Source organism: Cololabis saira, chromosome 3, assembly GCF_033807715.1.
Source record: "Cololabis saira isolate AMF1-May2022 chromosome 3, fColSai1.1, whole genome shotgun sequence".
Lineage (NCBI taxonomy): Eukaryota > Metazoa > Chordata > Actinopteri > Beloniformes > Belonidae > Cololabis > Cololabis saira.
Window position 1 is genome coordinate 9,265,001 of NC_084589.1, and position 17,015 is coordinate 9,282,015.

At 41.5% G+C, this 17,015-nt stretch overlaps 1 protein-coding gene across 1 annotated transcript in view; it reads left to right on the forward strand.

Annotated features, from left to right (window-relative positions):
- LOC133425134 (sperm-associated antigen 1-like) overlaps positions 1 to 17,015 on the forward strand; it is a 38,406-nt gene that overhangs the window by 14,973 nt on the left and 6,418 nt on the right. The window contains exons 11-17 of the mRNA XM_061715818.1: positions 2,276 to 2,704; positions 7,730 to 7,829; positions 8,650 to 8,802; positions 10,345 to 10,502; positions 13,478 to 13,619; positions 15,222 to 15,348; positions 16,713 to 16,871. Of these exons, the coding sequence (XP_061571802.1) occupies positions 2,276 to 2,704; positions 7,730 to 7,829; positions 8,650 to 8,802; positions 10,345 to 10,502; positions 13,478 to 13,619; positions 15,222 to 15,348; positions 16,713 to 16,871 (1,268 nt within the window). The remainder of the gene's footprint in view (positions 1 to 2,275; positions 2,705 to 7,729; positions 7,830 to 8,649; positions 8,803 to 10,344; positions 10,503 to 13,477; positions 13,620 to 15,221; positions 15,349 to 16,712; positions 16,872 to 17,015) is intronic.

A 17,015-nucleotide genomic window follows, 5' to 3' on the forward strand; every position in this document is an offset into this window, starting at 1 on the left:
CTGCAGTAGCTGCTGGTTCCCTGCAGTAGTTCCTGGTTCCCTGCAGGAGCAGCAGTTCCTGGTTCCCTGCAGTAGTTCCTGGTTCCCTGCAGCAGTAGCTGCTGGTTCCTGGTTCCCTGCAGTAGTTCCTGGTTCCCTGCAGCAGTTCCTGGTTCCCTGCAGTAGTTCCTGGTTCCCTGCAGTAGTTCCTGGTTCCCTGCATCAGCAGCAGTAGTTCCTGGTTCCCTGCAGTAGCTGCTGGTTCCCTGCAGTAGCTGCTGGTTCCCTGCAGTAGTTCTTGGTTCCCTGCAAGAGCAGCAGCAGCAGTTCCTGGTTCCCTGCAGTAGTTCCTGGTTCCCTGCAACAGCTGCTGGTTCCTAGTTCCCTGCAGTAGTTCCTGGTTCCCTGCAGTAGCTGCTGGTTCCTGGTTCCCTGCAGTAGTTCCTGGTTCCCTGCAGTAGTTCCTGGTTCCCTGCAGTAGTTCCTGGTTCCCTGCAGCAGCTGCTGGTTCCTGGTTCGCTGCAGTAGTTCCTGGTTCCCTGCAGTAGTTCCTGGTTCCCTGCAGCAGCTGCTGGTTCCTGATTCCCTGCAGTAGTTCCTGGTTCCTGGTTCCCTGCAGCAGCTGCTGGTTCATGGTTCCCTGCAGTAGTTCCTGGTTCCTGGTTCCCTGCAGCAGCAGCTGCTGGTTCCCTACAGCAGCTGCTGGTTCCTGGTTCCCTGCAGTAGTTCCTGGTTCCCTGCAGCAGCTGCTGGTTCCTGGTTCCCTGCAGTAGTTCCTGGTTCCCTGCAGCAGCTGCTGGTTCCTGGTTCCCTGCAGTAGTTCCTGGTTCCTGGTTCCCTGCAGCAGTTTCTGGTTCCCTGCAGTAGTTCCTGGTTCCCTGCAGGAGCAGCAGCAGCAGTTCCTGGTTCCCTGCAGTAGTTCCTGGTTCCCTGCAGCAGTAGCTGCTGGTTCCTGGTTCCCTGCAGTAGTTCCTGGTTCCCTGCAGCAGCTGCTGGTTCCTGGTTCCCTGCAGTAGCTGCTGGTTCCTGGTTCCCTGCAGTAGTTCCTGGTTCCCTGCAGCAGCTGCTGGTTCCTGGTTCCCTGCAGTAGCTGCTGGTTCCTGGTTTCCTACAGTAGTTCCTGGTTCCCTGCAGCATCAGCAGCAGCAGTAGTTCCTGGTTCCCTGCAGTAGTTCCTGGTTCCCTGCAGTAGTTCCTGGTTCCCTACAGCAGCAGTACTTCCTGGTTCCCTGCAGTAGTTCCTGGTTCTTGGTTCCCTGCAGCAGCAGCAGCTGCTGGTTCCCTACAGCAGCTGCTGGTTCCTGGTTCCCTGCAGTAGTTCCTGGTTCCCTGCAGTAGTTCCTGGTTCCCTACAGCAGCAGTACTTCCTGGTTCCCTGCAGTAGTTCCTGGTTCCTGGTTCCCTGCAGCAGCAGCAGCTGCTGGTTCCCTACAGCAGCTGCTGGTTCCTGGTTCCCTGCAGTAGTTCCTGGTTCCCTGCAGCAGCTGCTGGTTCCTGGTTCCCTGCAGTAGTTCCTGGTTCCTGGTTCCCTGCAGCTGCTGGTTCCTGGTTCCCTGCAGTAGTTCCTGGTTCCCTGCAGGAGCAGCAGCAGCAGTTCCTGGTTCCCTGCAGTAGTTCCTGGTTCCCTGCAGCAGTAGCTGCTGGTTCCTGGTTCCCTGCAGTAGTTCCTGGTTCCCTGCAGCAGCTGCTGGTTCCTGGTTCCCTGCAGTAGTTCCTGGTTCCCTGCAGCAGCAGCAGCAGTAGTTCCTGGTTCCCTGCAGTAGTTCCTGGTTCCTGGTTCCCTGCAGTAGCTGCTGGTTCCTGGTTTCCTGCAGTAGTTCCTGGTTCCCTGCAGCAGCAGCAGCAGCAGTAGTTCCTGGTTCCCTGCAGTAGTTCCTGGTTCCCTGCAGTAGTTCCTGGTTCCCTACAGCAGCAGTACTTCCTGGTTCCCTGCAGCAGCTGCTGGTTCCTGGTTCGCTGCAGTAGTTCCTGGTTCCCTGCAGTAGTTCCTGGTTCCTGGTTCCCTGCAGTAGTTCCTGGTTCCCTGCAGCAGCTGTAGTTAATTTAATAGTAGTACTAGTAGTAGTAGTTAATATAATACATAATAATAATAATAATAATAATAATAATAATAATAATAATAATAATAATAATAATAATAATAATAATAATAATAATAATAATAATAATAATAGGCTAGTAGTAGTTAATATAATACATCCCTGCAGCAGCAGCAGCAGCAGTATCATGGTGTCCCCTCCCCCACCGTGATGTAACCGCTGACATCTTCCTGTGGGTGTTGCTTCTCTCCCCGCAGCTCGTCCGGTTCAGCCCGGCCAGCCTGTGGGAGGGGAGGATAGGGCAGACATGGGGAACGCTCAGAAGAAGCCCGGGGCCAGGGGGGACGGCGGGGGTCCGCACGGAGACCCCGGCAACTCGCACCACGGACACTGGCGGGGCAAGGGGGCCACCTCGGACAAGTACCGGGTGGCGCAGGAGTCCCGGGACAAGGTGGCCAACGGATCCAGCAAGCGGGGCTCCAGCGCCGGCTCGGAGCGGGGCAGCGAGCCGGGCACCGCGGCCGCCGGCCCGGGGGAAGCCGCCGTCAACCTCGACGCCCCCTGCGGAGCCCTGCCCCTGCCGCTCTGCCGCCTCAAGAACCAGGGGAACCTGTTTTTTAAGAATGGACAGTTCTCTGACGCGCTGGACAAGTACTCCCAGGCCATCCAGGGATACGCAGACTCAGGTAAGATCACCAGTTCTGAAGGAGGATTTATGGTTCCGCGTCACACCGACGCAGAGCCTACCCCGTAGGGTACGCGGCGACGCGCACCCTACGGCGTAGGCTCTGCGTCGATTTAACGCAGAACCATAATTCAGGCTTTACTGTCAACATATGAACATATGTTCACCTGACTAACACATCAAATCAAATCACATTTTATTTATATAGCACCTTTCATCCAGGTACAAACTGCCTAACATTTTGACTGAAAAATAAGCATAATAAAAACAAAAATAAAATAAAAACTGGGAGACCAATGCACACTGACATACAATATAGTTCATTAAAATGAAATAATGATAAAAGTTGAAGAATTAAGGCTAAAAAATAATCAGTCCACAACAATAAAATATAATAATAATCATATAAAAAATATAAATAATCATAATAATAAAAACATTACAAGAAAGAGATAAATAAATAAAACAAATACTTCTAAAAAAAATGTTAAACAGAATGAAACCATACAATTTGATGCTACATTAAAGCCAGACCAAAGAGATTAGTTTTTAGTTTAAAAATGTCCATATTTCCAGCTCCTCTCAGATCCTCCAGCAGGCTGTTCCACAGTTTTGGAGCATCGTAACTAAAAGCAGCATCACCAAATGTTGTAGTTCTACTCTGTGGAACAGCTAGAAAGGAAGAGCCAGAGGATCTGATCCTTCCTGGTTCATAGAATAAAAACATCTCTGAAATATACTCCGGTGCAAGCCCATGTAGCGCTTTATAAACTAAAAGAACTTTAAAATCAACACCAGAGCTAACAGGTAGCCAGGGTAAGGATTTTAAAATGGGCCTAATGTGTCTCTCCTTCTGGTCTGAGTCAGAACTCGTGGATCTGTGGATGTGATGTGATGGGTGGCGATGAGAAACCAGTGGCTAATGTTCCTCCACCTGCCCCTCATCACCTTCACCGTCTCCATATGTTTATGGTGTTTTGTTATCACTGCTGTTAAAACTGAAGGAGCACTTTAACCCTTCTATAACTGTAATTACATTCAGGCCGCCTGGATTTATTTAGATTTTATGGCCGTAGAATTGTCAAATGTGCAAAGAATCAGTGCTCCTGCCCATTCTTTTCCCAAGATAACTTCAACTTTCAATATCTGGCAGTTATTCAATATTACTGTGTGTTCTGACTGTGTAATAACTGTTTAACTGGGAGTCAAAGGTTGTGAGCTTGTGGTGACAATGCTAGTACTTCAGTTCACCTTTTTCCTCAGCCACACCACAGAATTTTACACAATGAAACAATAGTAACACATAACCATTCTCCATTAATAGATGAATAATGACAGAACAACAGTGTGAAGCAGCTCTTCCAACAGATTTGAAGGATCCTGATGACATTGTGGCCTGGGCACTGCGTCACAGCGGAGCTGTTGTGAGGAGTCGGCAGTGTGGCTGTTTTAGCCCGGCTCTAAGCCTCTCGGCTCAGGTCTGGCCAAGTCACATGACCGCCAGCCGCTCTCTCAAGCTCAATCTGCAGGACTACTGCTGTCATTCTGGCAGAAAGTGAAACACTGAGCAGTTAATCAAGGAAGAGGAATTGCTGCTTATCAGGCTCATCCACCACCCAGCTTATGGCCCCAGAAAGTGCTCACTACCTGTTCTAGCTGATACTAAAGTGTCTGGACACCGACATGTCTATTTGACTGAGGGTGGGAAAGACTAGCCCACAATGCAAATAACTCTCAGCTGAGAAAATGATAATGTATCCGAGCAAATTTAAACAACTTAAAACATCTCACGAGTCTGTAAAGAGGCATATTTGTATCGATATTGCAGAGCAAACATGCTCCACATGATCTACCGTCACATTAACCTCAATAGCAGTATGCATTTGCTGTGACCTCATCACCGCTGTGTCATCACCCATAATCTGATTTGATTGGAAGAGCCGGCATGCTAAGCTGACTGTATCTAGTGTAGCCGGAGAATGTGGCTCTGCCAGTAACATATTTTACTAACTCAGCGATAGCAGCAGTGGACTTGCTGTCAGAGAGGTGCAGAGGAATGTGTGGTATGCTTCAGTATGATGTCACACTTTTAGAGGCCCCGCAAGTGGACTGATAGGCTTTACCTTGATGTTGCTGCTTGTCTCTGAATAGGAAGTCAACATGTCACTGTGGTGAGACAGAATATGAGTGTGGTGTAGTCAGTACTCGAGTTGTAAAAAAAAAAATCAGGGGGGATGGTGGATTTTATCATATGGGGACAGATAATTTGTGTTGATTACAAATAATATACTATATTACAAATAATAGCACTGACCAAAACACCTGCAGAAATACTGCAGGAATGACATAGCAGCAGTTAAATGCAGCCTTCTGTAAGCTTTAAATATCCACTGGGCTTACATCAAATACATCAAAACACAACAATAAAAAACACTTTTCTGAACTTATCAATATGACTCTGTCCTTCACAGGATAAGTAAAATGGATCCCTGCAAAAACTAAAAATCTTAACAAGAATATTTTTCTTATTTCTAGTTAAAATGTCTCATTTTAGTAAAAAAAATTTCATTACACTTAAAACAAGACTCAAGACAAGACAAGAAAAAACAACAATTTTCACCTGTTTCAAGTAGATTTTCACTTAAAATAAGTTGAAAAATCTGCCAGTGGAACAAGATTTTTTAGCTTGTAATAAGAAGATAAATCTTGTTCCACTGGCAGATTTTTCAACTTATTTTAAGTGAAAATCTACTTGAAACAGGTGAAAATTGTCAAATAAGTTATTTTTCTGGTGATGACTCTAAATGTTGAAATAGCAGTAAAACCACATTCATTGACGAAATGACATAAGGGATGGAAAGGGGGGATGGCAGTTTTACAGGGGGGATGATTTTGACCGTTTTTATTTCAGGAGGGGATGCCATCCCCCCTCATCCCCCCTCAACTCGAGTACTTAGTGTAGTGGGGTTTTTCTTTTTCAATATTTGTGGCCTTTATTGACGATGTGGAGACAGGAAAGGTGGGCAAAGGGAGTAGGGGAAGGCATGCGGCAAAGGGTCAGAGGCCTGGACCCCCGGCAGGATGAAGCTTCTGTGTTTGGGGGCCCCTGATCGCGCTGAGCTAAACGGGCCTGATTACCACTTCCTTCACCACAGCTAGGGACCTCACATGACAATAGACAACAATGACCATTTAAATACACAAATTGCTACACACATCAATTCATGTCAAAAAAGAAGAAAACATCCAAGGCACTCTTCCTCAAATATAAAAATCCTTTATTTGAAATGGCTATTTCATGTAGAAAGATTTTAAAAAGTGGGTTACAGCTAGGGATGGGCGTTATGGACTACAAAATTTATCACAATAATTTCTGGCATTTATCCCGATAACGATAAAAATAATACCAATTCAACCCCACCTTTTAAACTATAAATCTATCACCACATTCAGTCTTTGGAGCCCCCAAAACACTGCTCTAAAAGAATACTAAATGCTACTAAACTATACCAATTAAATTGAATTAATAAAAAACGATTAAATTAGTACACCTGTACTGCAAAACTGGAATGACTCAAATGAAACAAGTTTGAAATGTAAGAACAGATTCAACATTTATTCAAACTGTATGGCTTAAACAGTGGGATAACAGTGCAAACAGCAAAAGTACCTTGTCCTTCAAGTTTTCCTAGCTTATAAAATCACAAAGTAGAAAAAAATACAACCTGATAAATAAAGAAACAGGACAAATAAATAAAAGTTCACTGAAAATAAAATCCTATTAGTGATGACCTCTTCTAATATAAATAAAATGTGCAAATCAACCTGTGGTTGGAACATGCCACAAATTAGATACTATTGCAATTTTTTTTCATAATAGTCAAACGTTATATCAAAATATAACAACCATTTCCTTCTGTTTTTGCAGACTCTGCATATAATAGATGATGTTTGCTCCTCGTCACTCTTTTTAAATCCAAACCAGTTCCAGATAACGGAGCTGGAGCCTCGTTTAAAAACGAGCTCCTCGCTCTCGGATCCGCCTTCCGCCATGTTTGTTACACAAAAACCTCATCAACGGGAATTTATCCTTTTTACCGCGAGATGACAAATTCTTACCGTGGGGAATGTTTTTTACGGTATGCCGTGAACGGTAAAATATCGCCCATTCCTAGCTACAGCCCACGCGTTTGGGCCACAGCCTTCCTCAGGGTGTAACACTCAACACATTGATTCTCCTTAAATGGGATGATTAAAATCACCTGGGTAGGTGGGAGGACAAATGTAAACAAGAGAAATAACAGATAATGACCAATAAATGTCTCCACCAATTGTTAAACAATTAAATATTGGAAATATGAAAAGAAAGAACACTATCTGTAATGAAAAAAAGTTACAAAAAAAATCACTGAAATCAATGTCTTCATTTAAACCTGGATGGATAGTAGCTTTCATTTGGTAAATATAAAAGGTCTCTCTCTGCAGAAGTAATTTGAGTCTGTCACCACCTCTAATGTTTTTGTGAATACTTTCTAGGCCTTCAACTATAAGTGAACCTGGGTTGCTGTCATGTGCTCAAAAAAGTGCTTAGCCATTGGGTAATCAAAATTTGCTTTTCTAATAGCAAAAAAAAAAAAAAACATTAGAGGTGGTGACAGACTCAAATTACTTCTGCAGAGAGAGAGCTTTTATATTATATAGTTACAGGAACCCAGCACTGCAACATAAACACATGCACACATATGAATGTGTTATGTCTCTGTACATTAACCTCCTCTCATTTAATCTATGTCAGGTCAGACTACATTAAAACCCCTGACACAGATTCTGAACATTATAAATGACACATGCAAACCTTGTTAAAATGGCGCTTTTTTGTTATCGAGACGTTAAATGTGTATTTGGACTTATACCATATTGACAGATACACAGAATGGGAGCCCCGTCGTCACCTGCAGGATTTCTGTTTGTCTTCTCTTTTCCCAAGCTGTGTTTCTTACCTCTGATGTTCCACTTCTTCATGCAGGGCTTGACAGTCCAGACGACCTGTGTATTCTGTATTCTAACAGAGCAGCGTGCTACCTGAAAGATGGAAATAGTCAAGACTGCATACAAGACTGCACAAGGTGACAGAAAACTCCTTACCTGGCTCAGAACACTATTTACAGCAAGATTTGTGGATATTTGGGCTACATGAAAGCCTCATCACTATTTTCATTGGATCTTATTTAATAAATCCAACACAACTTATAATTTTTGTAGTATAACATAATATAGCAGCCTCAGTAACAGAGCATATAGTGCCGTGTGCACGAGGGTGTTATAAGAGACTGGAATTAATCTCTTCAGAAGTCATTTTATCAAGATGAGACTAAGAACAATTCAGAGAACTTCACATAAAACCCTTAAAACATGTGTGCACATAAAATATTTGATTGATTACATTGTGTCATAACATTATACAGGACTGTCTCAGAAAATTAGAATATTGTGATAAAGTCCTTTATTTTCTGTAATGCAAAAATGTCATACATTCTGGATTCATTGCAAATCAACTGAAATATTGCAAGCCTTTTATTATTTTAATATTGCTGATCATGGCTTACAGCTTAAGAAAACTCAAATATCCTATCTCAAAAAATTAATCTTAAACTTTAAACCATAATTATCAATATTAAAATAATAGAAGGTTTGAAATATTTCAGTTGATTTGTAATGAATCCAGAATGTATGACATTTTTGTTTTTTTAATTGCATTACAGAAAATAAAGAACTTTATCACAATATTCTAATTTTCTGAGACAGTCCTGTATACTCTTAAACTCATATATGATGTATGACACGGGCATAGATAGAAAAATATGTGAACCTAAAGTGATAAACGCAGCGTTTTACCCGAGCATCCATCGCAGGGCTTGTCTCATTATATCTATTTATACTGGCCAGAGCCCTGGAGCTGCAGCCGTTCTCCCTAAAGCCCCTCCTGCGGCGGGGCATGGCTTACGAGTCCCTGGAGCGCTACCGACCGGCCTACGTGGATTACAAGACCGTCCTGCAGATAGACACCAGCGTGCAGGCGGCACACGACAGTGTCAACAGGTATTAGCCTTCACCTTACACACCATCTGGAAGAGAGTCGGAGAGTTACGGCACCAAACAACACAACTGATTCATTGACTTTCAGCGTTCTTGGCTACCTTTTTAATCTTTGACTGAAACCACAAAATGAAAAGATTTGTACTCAAGAGCGATCTTTGGAAAAAGTCTCTTTGGCATCCATTTTCATTCTGGTTAACACATATACGTCAAATATGAGGACAATTGAGATGGAAAGATGTTATCGCCCTGTCGGCCCGGTTTCACAAATCAAATGAACACACAAGCCGTTTGATGGCTGGACAATTTAGCTGCGGCTAAATAAAAGCAGCTAGAGTCTAATTATGGCTGTGAGACTGCGTGTTCTCTCTCTCTTATGTAATACAGACGCTCACCTGGCTGCCGTCTGCTCTCCCTCCCCCCGTCTCCCTGCATGTACGGATGGTTAAATGCTACAGAACTGTTATCAAACACTAAGGAGGTTATTGGAGTTGTCACATATTTGATATTATTATTATATTATATTGCACTGAACTTAATATTGACGTCCTTCACTCAGAAACGGTGTTTGTCAGTGAAACATAAAATTGAATTGAACATGAAAAAAACAGAATACAAATATATATACAAATATATACAAATATATACAAATATATCATATATATATATATCTTCATATAATAATAGTTCACGGATCCACCAACATGCTCTAAACAGAGTAGGAATGAAGTAAACACTTATCGAGTACTTCCCCTGAATCTTACATACATTCTTACATATAAAAAGACGAGTTTCAATAACTGTTCAATACCGTGATATAATACTCAATTATATGTATATATAAATATAGTCAAAATCAAAGCAAATCAAGGCAAAGAAAAGAAAACCAAACAAACGCCCAGCATTTAGTTGTGCTACTATGTATGTATGTAATAATAGAAGTAATTATAATGCATAGTATTACATTGTCATTACTTTACTATAATACTACAATATAATAGATAAGAATAGACAGCAATGGTATAACAATATACTTGAATAACTATATAAGAGTAGATATGCTATATATACTGATTCATATATTTACCTCCAATTATATACATAAAAATTACTATAAATCTATACATCGACATATCTACATATAACTATAAATTAATGTATATTAATAGAGATATAGATACACAAATACTGTACATATAATACAACATATCCATAATATACATCTATATATCTACTATAAATGTTCATATCCACATGTTTATTCGCATCTGTATTTTGAATAGAATGTTACTTTGCATCTTTTTTTAAATGGTGATATGTTTTGACTTTGTTTTAGCTCCATGCTCAGGCTGTTCCACAGTTTCACTCCGCAGGTCGACATACAGAAGCTCTTCAGTGTTTCTGTTGAGAACTTTAAAATGAAACTGACCCCTGTGTCCCTTGTCCCTCCAATGTCCCTTATGGGATCAATAAAGTATGATTGAGCTGAGTATTTGCCCACCAGAGAGTTTTTGAGCCCATCCAACCCTGCTCTGTCTCCTCCAGGATCACCCGGCTGCTGATCGAGCAGGACGGCCCGGAGTGGAGGGACAAACTCCCGGAGATCCCGCTGGTCCCGCTGTCGGCCCAGCAGCACCGCAGAGAGGAGCCGCCCAGCGCCGAGGTGCTGCAGGCCCGGGCCCAGAAGGCTGCCAAGGACGCAGGTCTGCCCTCATCATCATCCTTTCTCTCCAGTAGCATTGACTGCGTTTACATGCAGTAACCCTTTTAAAACCCAAATATTAGCAATAACGCGGTTTTGCACGGCCATGTAAACACCAATAACCCCTTTGAATAACTCGAATTTGCTCATATTCGGGTTTCTAAAAACCCGAAAAAATGACCCCTGGTAGGGCTGTTCGATTTTGCCCAAAAATAAAATCGCGATTTTTTTTCTCTCAAAATCTGATTTTCGATTACGATTACGATTATTTTGTGAATTGACAAAAGGCAAAGAAATGATTTCAAATATGCTGTTTTTTTTATTGAACATTTGCCCCATTGGGCTTTAAGTGCAAACTTTGCTCTTATTAAACCAAAAATGAATGAATAAAGTGCAAAACTCTGTAAAATAAGTTGAAAAAAAGTTTAAAAAAATATAATAAAATATAAAGTTTTATCTCTGAAAAAAAAAATCAGCAAATCAGCACTTGCAAACATACAGTAAGTTATATTTCCAATTAAATAAAACAAGACATGTTCTAATTAAACTAAACTGGGTCTTTGCATGCTAAATAATAATGCAACCCATGAAGGAGGTAGAGGTGTGTAATGTCAGTCATTACATTTGCTGTTCACATTTGCAAGTTTTTTGCAAGGAACACGAGCCGGTCTACGGCATCTGGCTTGAGGGATGCCCGGTGGCATGTTACAACACCCCCTCCTACACTAAAGAGCCTCTCCGATGGGGCACTTGTCGCAGGTATTGAGAGGTATTTCCATCAATCATTAATATGTGTGCAAAAAAAAAAAAAGTGAAAAATCTATTTTACGATTTTCACGTTTTAACATCGTTCTAATTACATAATCGCGATTACGATTTAAAATCGATTAATCGAACAGCCCTAACCCCTGGGTTACTCCTTTTAAAACCCGAATATTCGGTCATGTAAACGCCTAACGGAATATCCCCATCAAACGGAACAGGAACATGTTCTTTTCGCAAGGAATCTTGGTCTTTTGAGTCCAGGAAGTTCTTATAAACATGGAGAAACGCAAGACCAGGCCACACTTTTAGAGTGAGGAGGAGACTAATCACTTCATAAATGTAATGAAGGATATGAACATTTCTGCATTTGTAGACGGTAGAAAATACCAGGATAGCCAGATTTACAAGAAGGTGAGCGAAAAGTTGCGCAAAGCAGCATTTGTTTTGAATTTGGATACAGGAAGAAGAAGCAGAAATTACGGTAATTGCATCATGATGTTCTCCGTGCGTCGCTGGTTTGATCAAGATATCCCGAATGATTAATCACCATGTAAACGGAATATTCCCGAATGTTTCAGTAACCGGAATATTAGCAATAACCCGAATTTTGACTGTATGTAAACGTAGTCAATGTAAATATTAGCGGAATAGTCCCAAAATATGAATTATTGTTTATTCTTACAAATAAACATGAATGGGATTGGTGCGTTCTTGCAATATGTGTCTTTCTAGTTTTTGTTACACTTGATTTTAGTTCAGAACTGTACATAAAAACAGAGATTGTACAGTGGCCACGGTTACATGATGTTTTTTAATTCGGAATTAATTATTCCGAATTAAATAATTCTGAATTAAACTATTTTCCTTCCAGTTTACATGGAAATAGCAATTCCGAATTGAGGTTTACATGGAAAACACGTTTGATCGCTGTGGCAGGGTGGAGAGGTTGATGGGACACGCGCACCTGTGTCCCATCCGCCTGAGTGGCTGCCGCGCCTCCACCCTGCCTGCCTTATAAGGCAGAGCTGGTCGGAGGAGCTGCTGGCGTGAGGTGCTTGTGCACTGGGTGTTGAGTGGTAAATAAAAAGGGTTCTGCACGAAACTCCGTGTCTCTCCTTCCTGTCAGTCGGGCCCTGTGGCACTCGCAGTGCTACAATCGGCTTTCTCCAATTCCTCTACAGGTCTGGGGGTTGGGAAGGTTCTGATTGGATAGGGGGGCGGACCGGAAGTTACGTCTACCGGAAGAAAAACAAACTTAGCCGCTACAACTTTGAAAAGCTCACAATTGTTTCCTGCCATCTGTTCTTTTAATTATTTCCAGGTCCTCCAAGCTATTTATTAAATAAATGGTCTCTGCTCTTGACCAGCGTTTACTGCGTGCTGCATCTTGAAAATTTGTTTGGAAAACCAGCCCAGCGCGGAATATAAGCGTCATGGAGACAGACGGGCGAGGGAACGAGCAGAAAGAAAGACCAGAATTAATTTAAAGAGGAATGAGTGTTTACATGATGGCGGAATTATTGTATTCGGATTTAAAATCGGAATAAACCAGACACTTACTTCGGAATTAAGTTTAATTCAGAATGGCCATTTTCATTCAGAGTTAGGTGTTTACATGGTAATTTTTACTCATTTTAAATCAGATTTAATTTTAATTCTGAATTAAAGAGGAATTAAACTTCCAATGTAAACGCACCCAATGATAAGATACACTAAAGTATCATTACAAAATAAACTGCCAACAGTCTAATAATCTACTATCTCATTATTTTGATGGGCCAGTATTTATCTAACAAATCACAGCGACATTATTCGTCTGCTTCTAACCCATCGCTCATGACGGCAGGAACATGTGACTTATCTTTACGTCACTGGCTGTTTGTGCCGACCGTGCAGTTTCTCAGCCGCCAACCCTTTGCTTCACTTTTTATTTTTAATGTAATGAAAGAAAGTAGCTGTTGGCAGAGGTTTCCCCTCCACAATGCACTGCAGTAAATTGATTATCCCTGAGTGAATTAAGTGATGTGCCGTTTGTCCTGCCAGCGCACCACTGGGTTCAAACGCGTAAACCTGCAATATGTGTGAAGGGGAGGTCAATTACAATGAATTGCCAGTGTCGATAAGGATCTATGTACTAAAACGCGAGGAGGAGGACTCTCCTCTTTATGAATAATCAATATAAAGTCATTTCCACTTAACTTTGTCTTCTAGAGAGGAGAGCAGAAGTCCGTTTCACGGGGCTGAAGCAAGAAGGGAATGATTTTGTGAAGAAGGGCCAATACCCGGAAGCTCTGGGAAAGTACACGGAATGCCTTAAGCTAAAACCAGAGGAGTGTGCGATCTACACCAACAGGTCAGAGACGTCTACTTTCATTTCCTTTTTGTCTCCATACATGTTGTACACTGACTTTCACTTTCTGTTACTTGTGATGCTTCTGCTCCCTGTAAAGGACGAATGTTGGAAAACACCCAGAAAACCCTGGCAGTGGTTTGAATTTAAAGAAAAGTGATTATTGTCAGATTGAGCTCTGTAGTCCAATCCCTGGTGGTAAATTAGCATGTGTTGTTGGTAAGGGCTGAGGACACGCTTCTATTCAAAATACAGATGCAAATAAACATGTAGATATGTACATTTATTAATATATGTAGATATAGAGATGTATATGTATGTATATGGATATGTTGAGTTGTACTATACGTACAGTATTTGTGTATCTATATCTCTTTTAATATATATCGATTTGTAGTTATATGTAGATATGTCGATATATAGATTTATAGTTCTTATGCTAATGCATATAATTCTAGGTAAATATATGAACCAGTGTATAAAGCATATCTACTCTTATATAGTTATTCAAGTATATTGTTTAAACTTTTTGTATTCATATGCACAATGATAAAACAGTAATTATATTAACAATACAAGGACAAATATTTGTGCAGGAGAGGAAAAGAAGCCCGAAGGGCTTATTAAAAATCATCCCCCTCAATACAAAATCACAAAAACAAATCAATTAATAGAAAAAGAAGAAGAAAGAAAGCGAAAAAGAAAAGGTAAAAGAAACAAAGAAAAACACAATAAACACACACAAAAAAAACATAAAATGGCAATTTCATTTCAATTAGAATAGCCTATATGAAGTAATGATAATGTAATAATATGCATTATAATTACTTCTATTATTACATACATACATAGTAGCACAACTAAATGCTGGGCGTTTGTTTTGTTTTCTTTTGTTTGCTTTGATTTGTTTTGATCTTGACTATATGTATATATACATATAATTGAGTATTATATCACTGTATATTATTATTGAAAGTTGTTATTGAAACTCTCGTCTTAGGACTGGATAAGTGTTTACTTCATTCCTACTTCGTTTCAAGCATTTTTTTAACATGCGTGTTCGAAATAAAATCTTCAAATCAAGTCCACTGCAGGTAACCATCCCAGTATCTGTATGTGATATGGAGCCTGTAACTGCAGCAGGCAGGGCTCCGTCACTCCCCCTGCTCCGCCCGATCCAGCCAGCACTTCTTTATTCTGCTGTGGTCCTATGGTTGATAATGCGTCAAAGGAAACGATGAAAACTCCCGTTGCGTGTTTGTTCGTGTACAGCCACACCAGAGCAAACACCCACACAGCTGCAGACGCCCATTATAGGAAAAATCAACAACTCATCCTGGAATTAGGTTATCAAAACAACTTTCCTCTCATTTGTTTCATTGAAATCATTTGAATGCTATCAGCATGAAAAGATCGTTTTCACGGCATCAGCTTTCAGTACCGCAGCCATTTCACAGCTGATGAGTCACAAACTCATGATGTCTTTTAGTCATCCATCAAATATGATTAGCTGCTGCTGAAACCAACCCAGCCCAGTCACGTGTGATGTGTGTGTGATGTGTGTGTGGTGTGTGTGTGATGTGTGTGTGGTGTGTGTGGTTGCAGAGCTCTGTGCTACTTGAAGCTGGAGAGGTTTGGTGAGGCCAAGCAGGACTGTGATGCAGCTCTGAAGCTGGACCCGGCCAATAAGAAGGCCTTCTACAGACGAGCCATGGCCAACAAGGGCCTGAAGGTGAGAGAGCAGGACAACAGGACCAGGGCTGGGGATCCATTCACATGTCAAGAATAGATTCCATTCCTATTCTTAAGATTCAGGGCCAATCCCAATATTCACCATACTTTCTACCACTAGCCCTAAAAACCAAGCCACAAACTTTAGGGCCCTTGTAATGTTCCCTAGGGATTGGGACACCACTTGCTACGTCACTGCGTGGTTTACGTTCGGGTACGTAAGCGACTGCGTAGTTACGTTTGCACAAACGTCACACCGCTGTAGCGCTGTTAATATGCCACTTTATTAAGTTTAGATATTTTTTCAGGCTTAAAAGTAACTGTTAAGATCCCCAACCTGGGCTCAGTTTATCCAAATAACGCCTGTTAAGAAATTTGATCTGATGTTTTCAGGGGATGAGAAGAGCCGCCGGTCCGGGAGCTGATTTATGGTTCCGCGTTACACCAACACAGAGCCTATGGCGTAGTCTCTGCGTTGGTGTAACGCGGAACCATAAATCAACCTTTATTCTGGCGAGATCTGAAGATACAACGCAACAACAAGCAAGCGAGTGATTATGTACATTCACTGAGTGAATATTATGAAAGTAAAATATATATTTCTCGCTAGAAATGTAATCAAAACGCATTTTTATGCAGAAACTAACTCAAAATATTGATTTTATTCACTAGAAATTAGAAATGTCCACCATGTTTTTCTGTTTGATTCAGTCTGCAAATGACGTAAAGCATTCTGGGAATTTTTTCTGGCCCTAAGGCAGCCAGTCAGCATCTGAAAACCCTCGCTCTGAAGGGATAGATTCATATCCACTAACCCTTGTTTAAGCCACTCCCCCTAGATGCAAAGAGGAATTGGGACACCAATACCCTCACGGGAACACGCAAAATTTAGGGGTAGGGCTGAAAAGTAGGACTAGGGGGGGATTGGGACTGGCCCTCAGAATCGATTATCACGTTTTGATCCGGTTCGATTCCGATATTGATTTGAGTTAGTGTTATTAAAACAGTTTTTCAGCTGTTGCATGAATTGCATGGACTGTGTAGTTATGCAACATATTAGGAAAAAACATGGCACTAGTTATGCTCGCGTCCAACAAAACGTTCTCTTTTTGGGCATAAACACAAAAATACGTATGTAAAGATGGAAAAAAAAAAAAGAAGATCTTTAGACATACAAATCGATTTTTAGGAATTAATATGAGAATCGATTTAGAATCGGAAAATCGATCTTTTCAACACAGGCCTAAATATGACTGACAGGCAGAGATGATCCTAATTTATTCACACAAACTCTATGTTTAGAAGGTATAACGTTGTTAGAGTGCAAAGGTTTCCCAGCGTCTGTATGTGTGTCTGTCCCACCAGGACTACCTAGCGTGCAGCTCTGACCTGCAGGAGGTGCTGCAGCAGGATCCCAACGTGCAGGAGGCAGAGAAGGAGCTGGAGGAGGTGACGGTGCTGCTCCGGCAGAGCCTGGCCAATGATTCACACGCTAAACCCAGGAAGACTGTCCCCATCACAGAGGTCCGTATACGTGTGCAAACATTACTCATTCCTCCTTTAACCCACTGCTTTTAAAAAGCCTCTTATTGTAGTGGCTCTGGATATTAAATATAACTCCAGATGAACAACATATAACCTTTTTCATTGTGCTATTTTTTCATCATT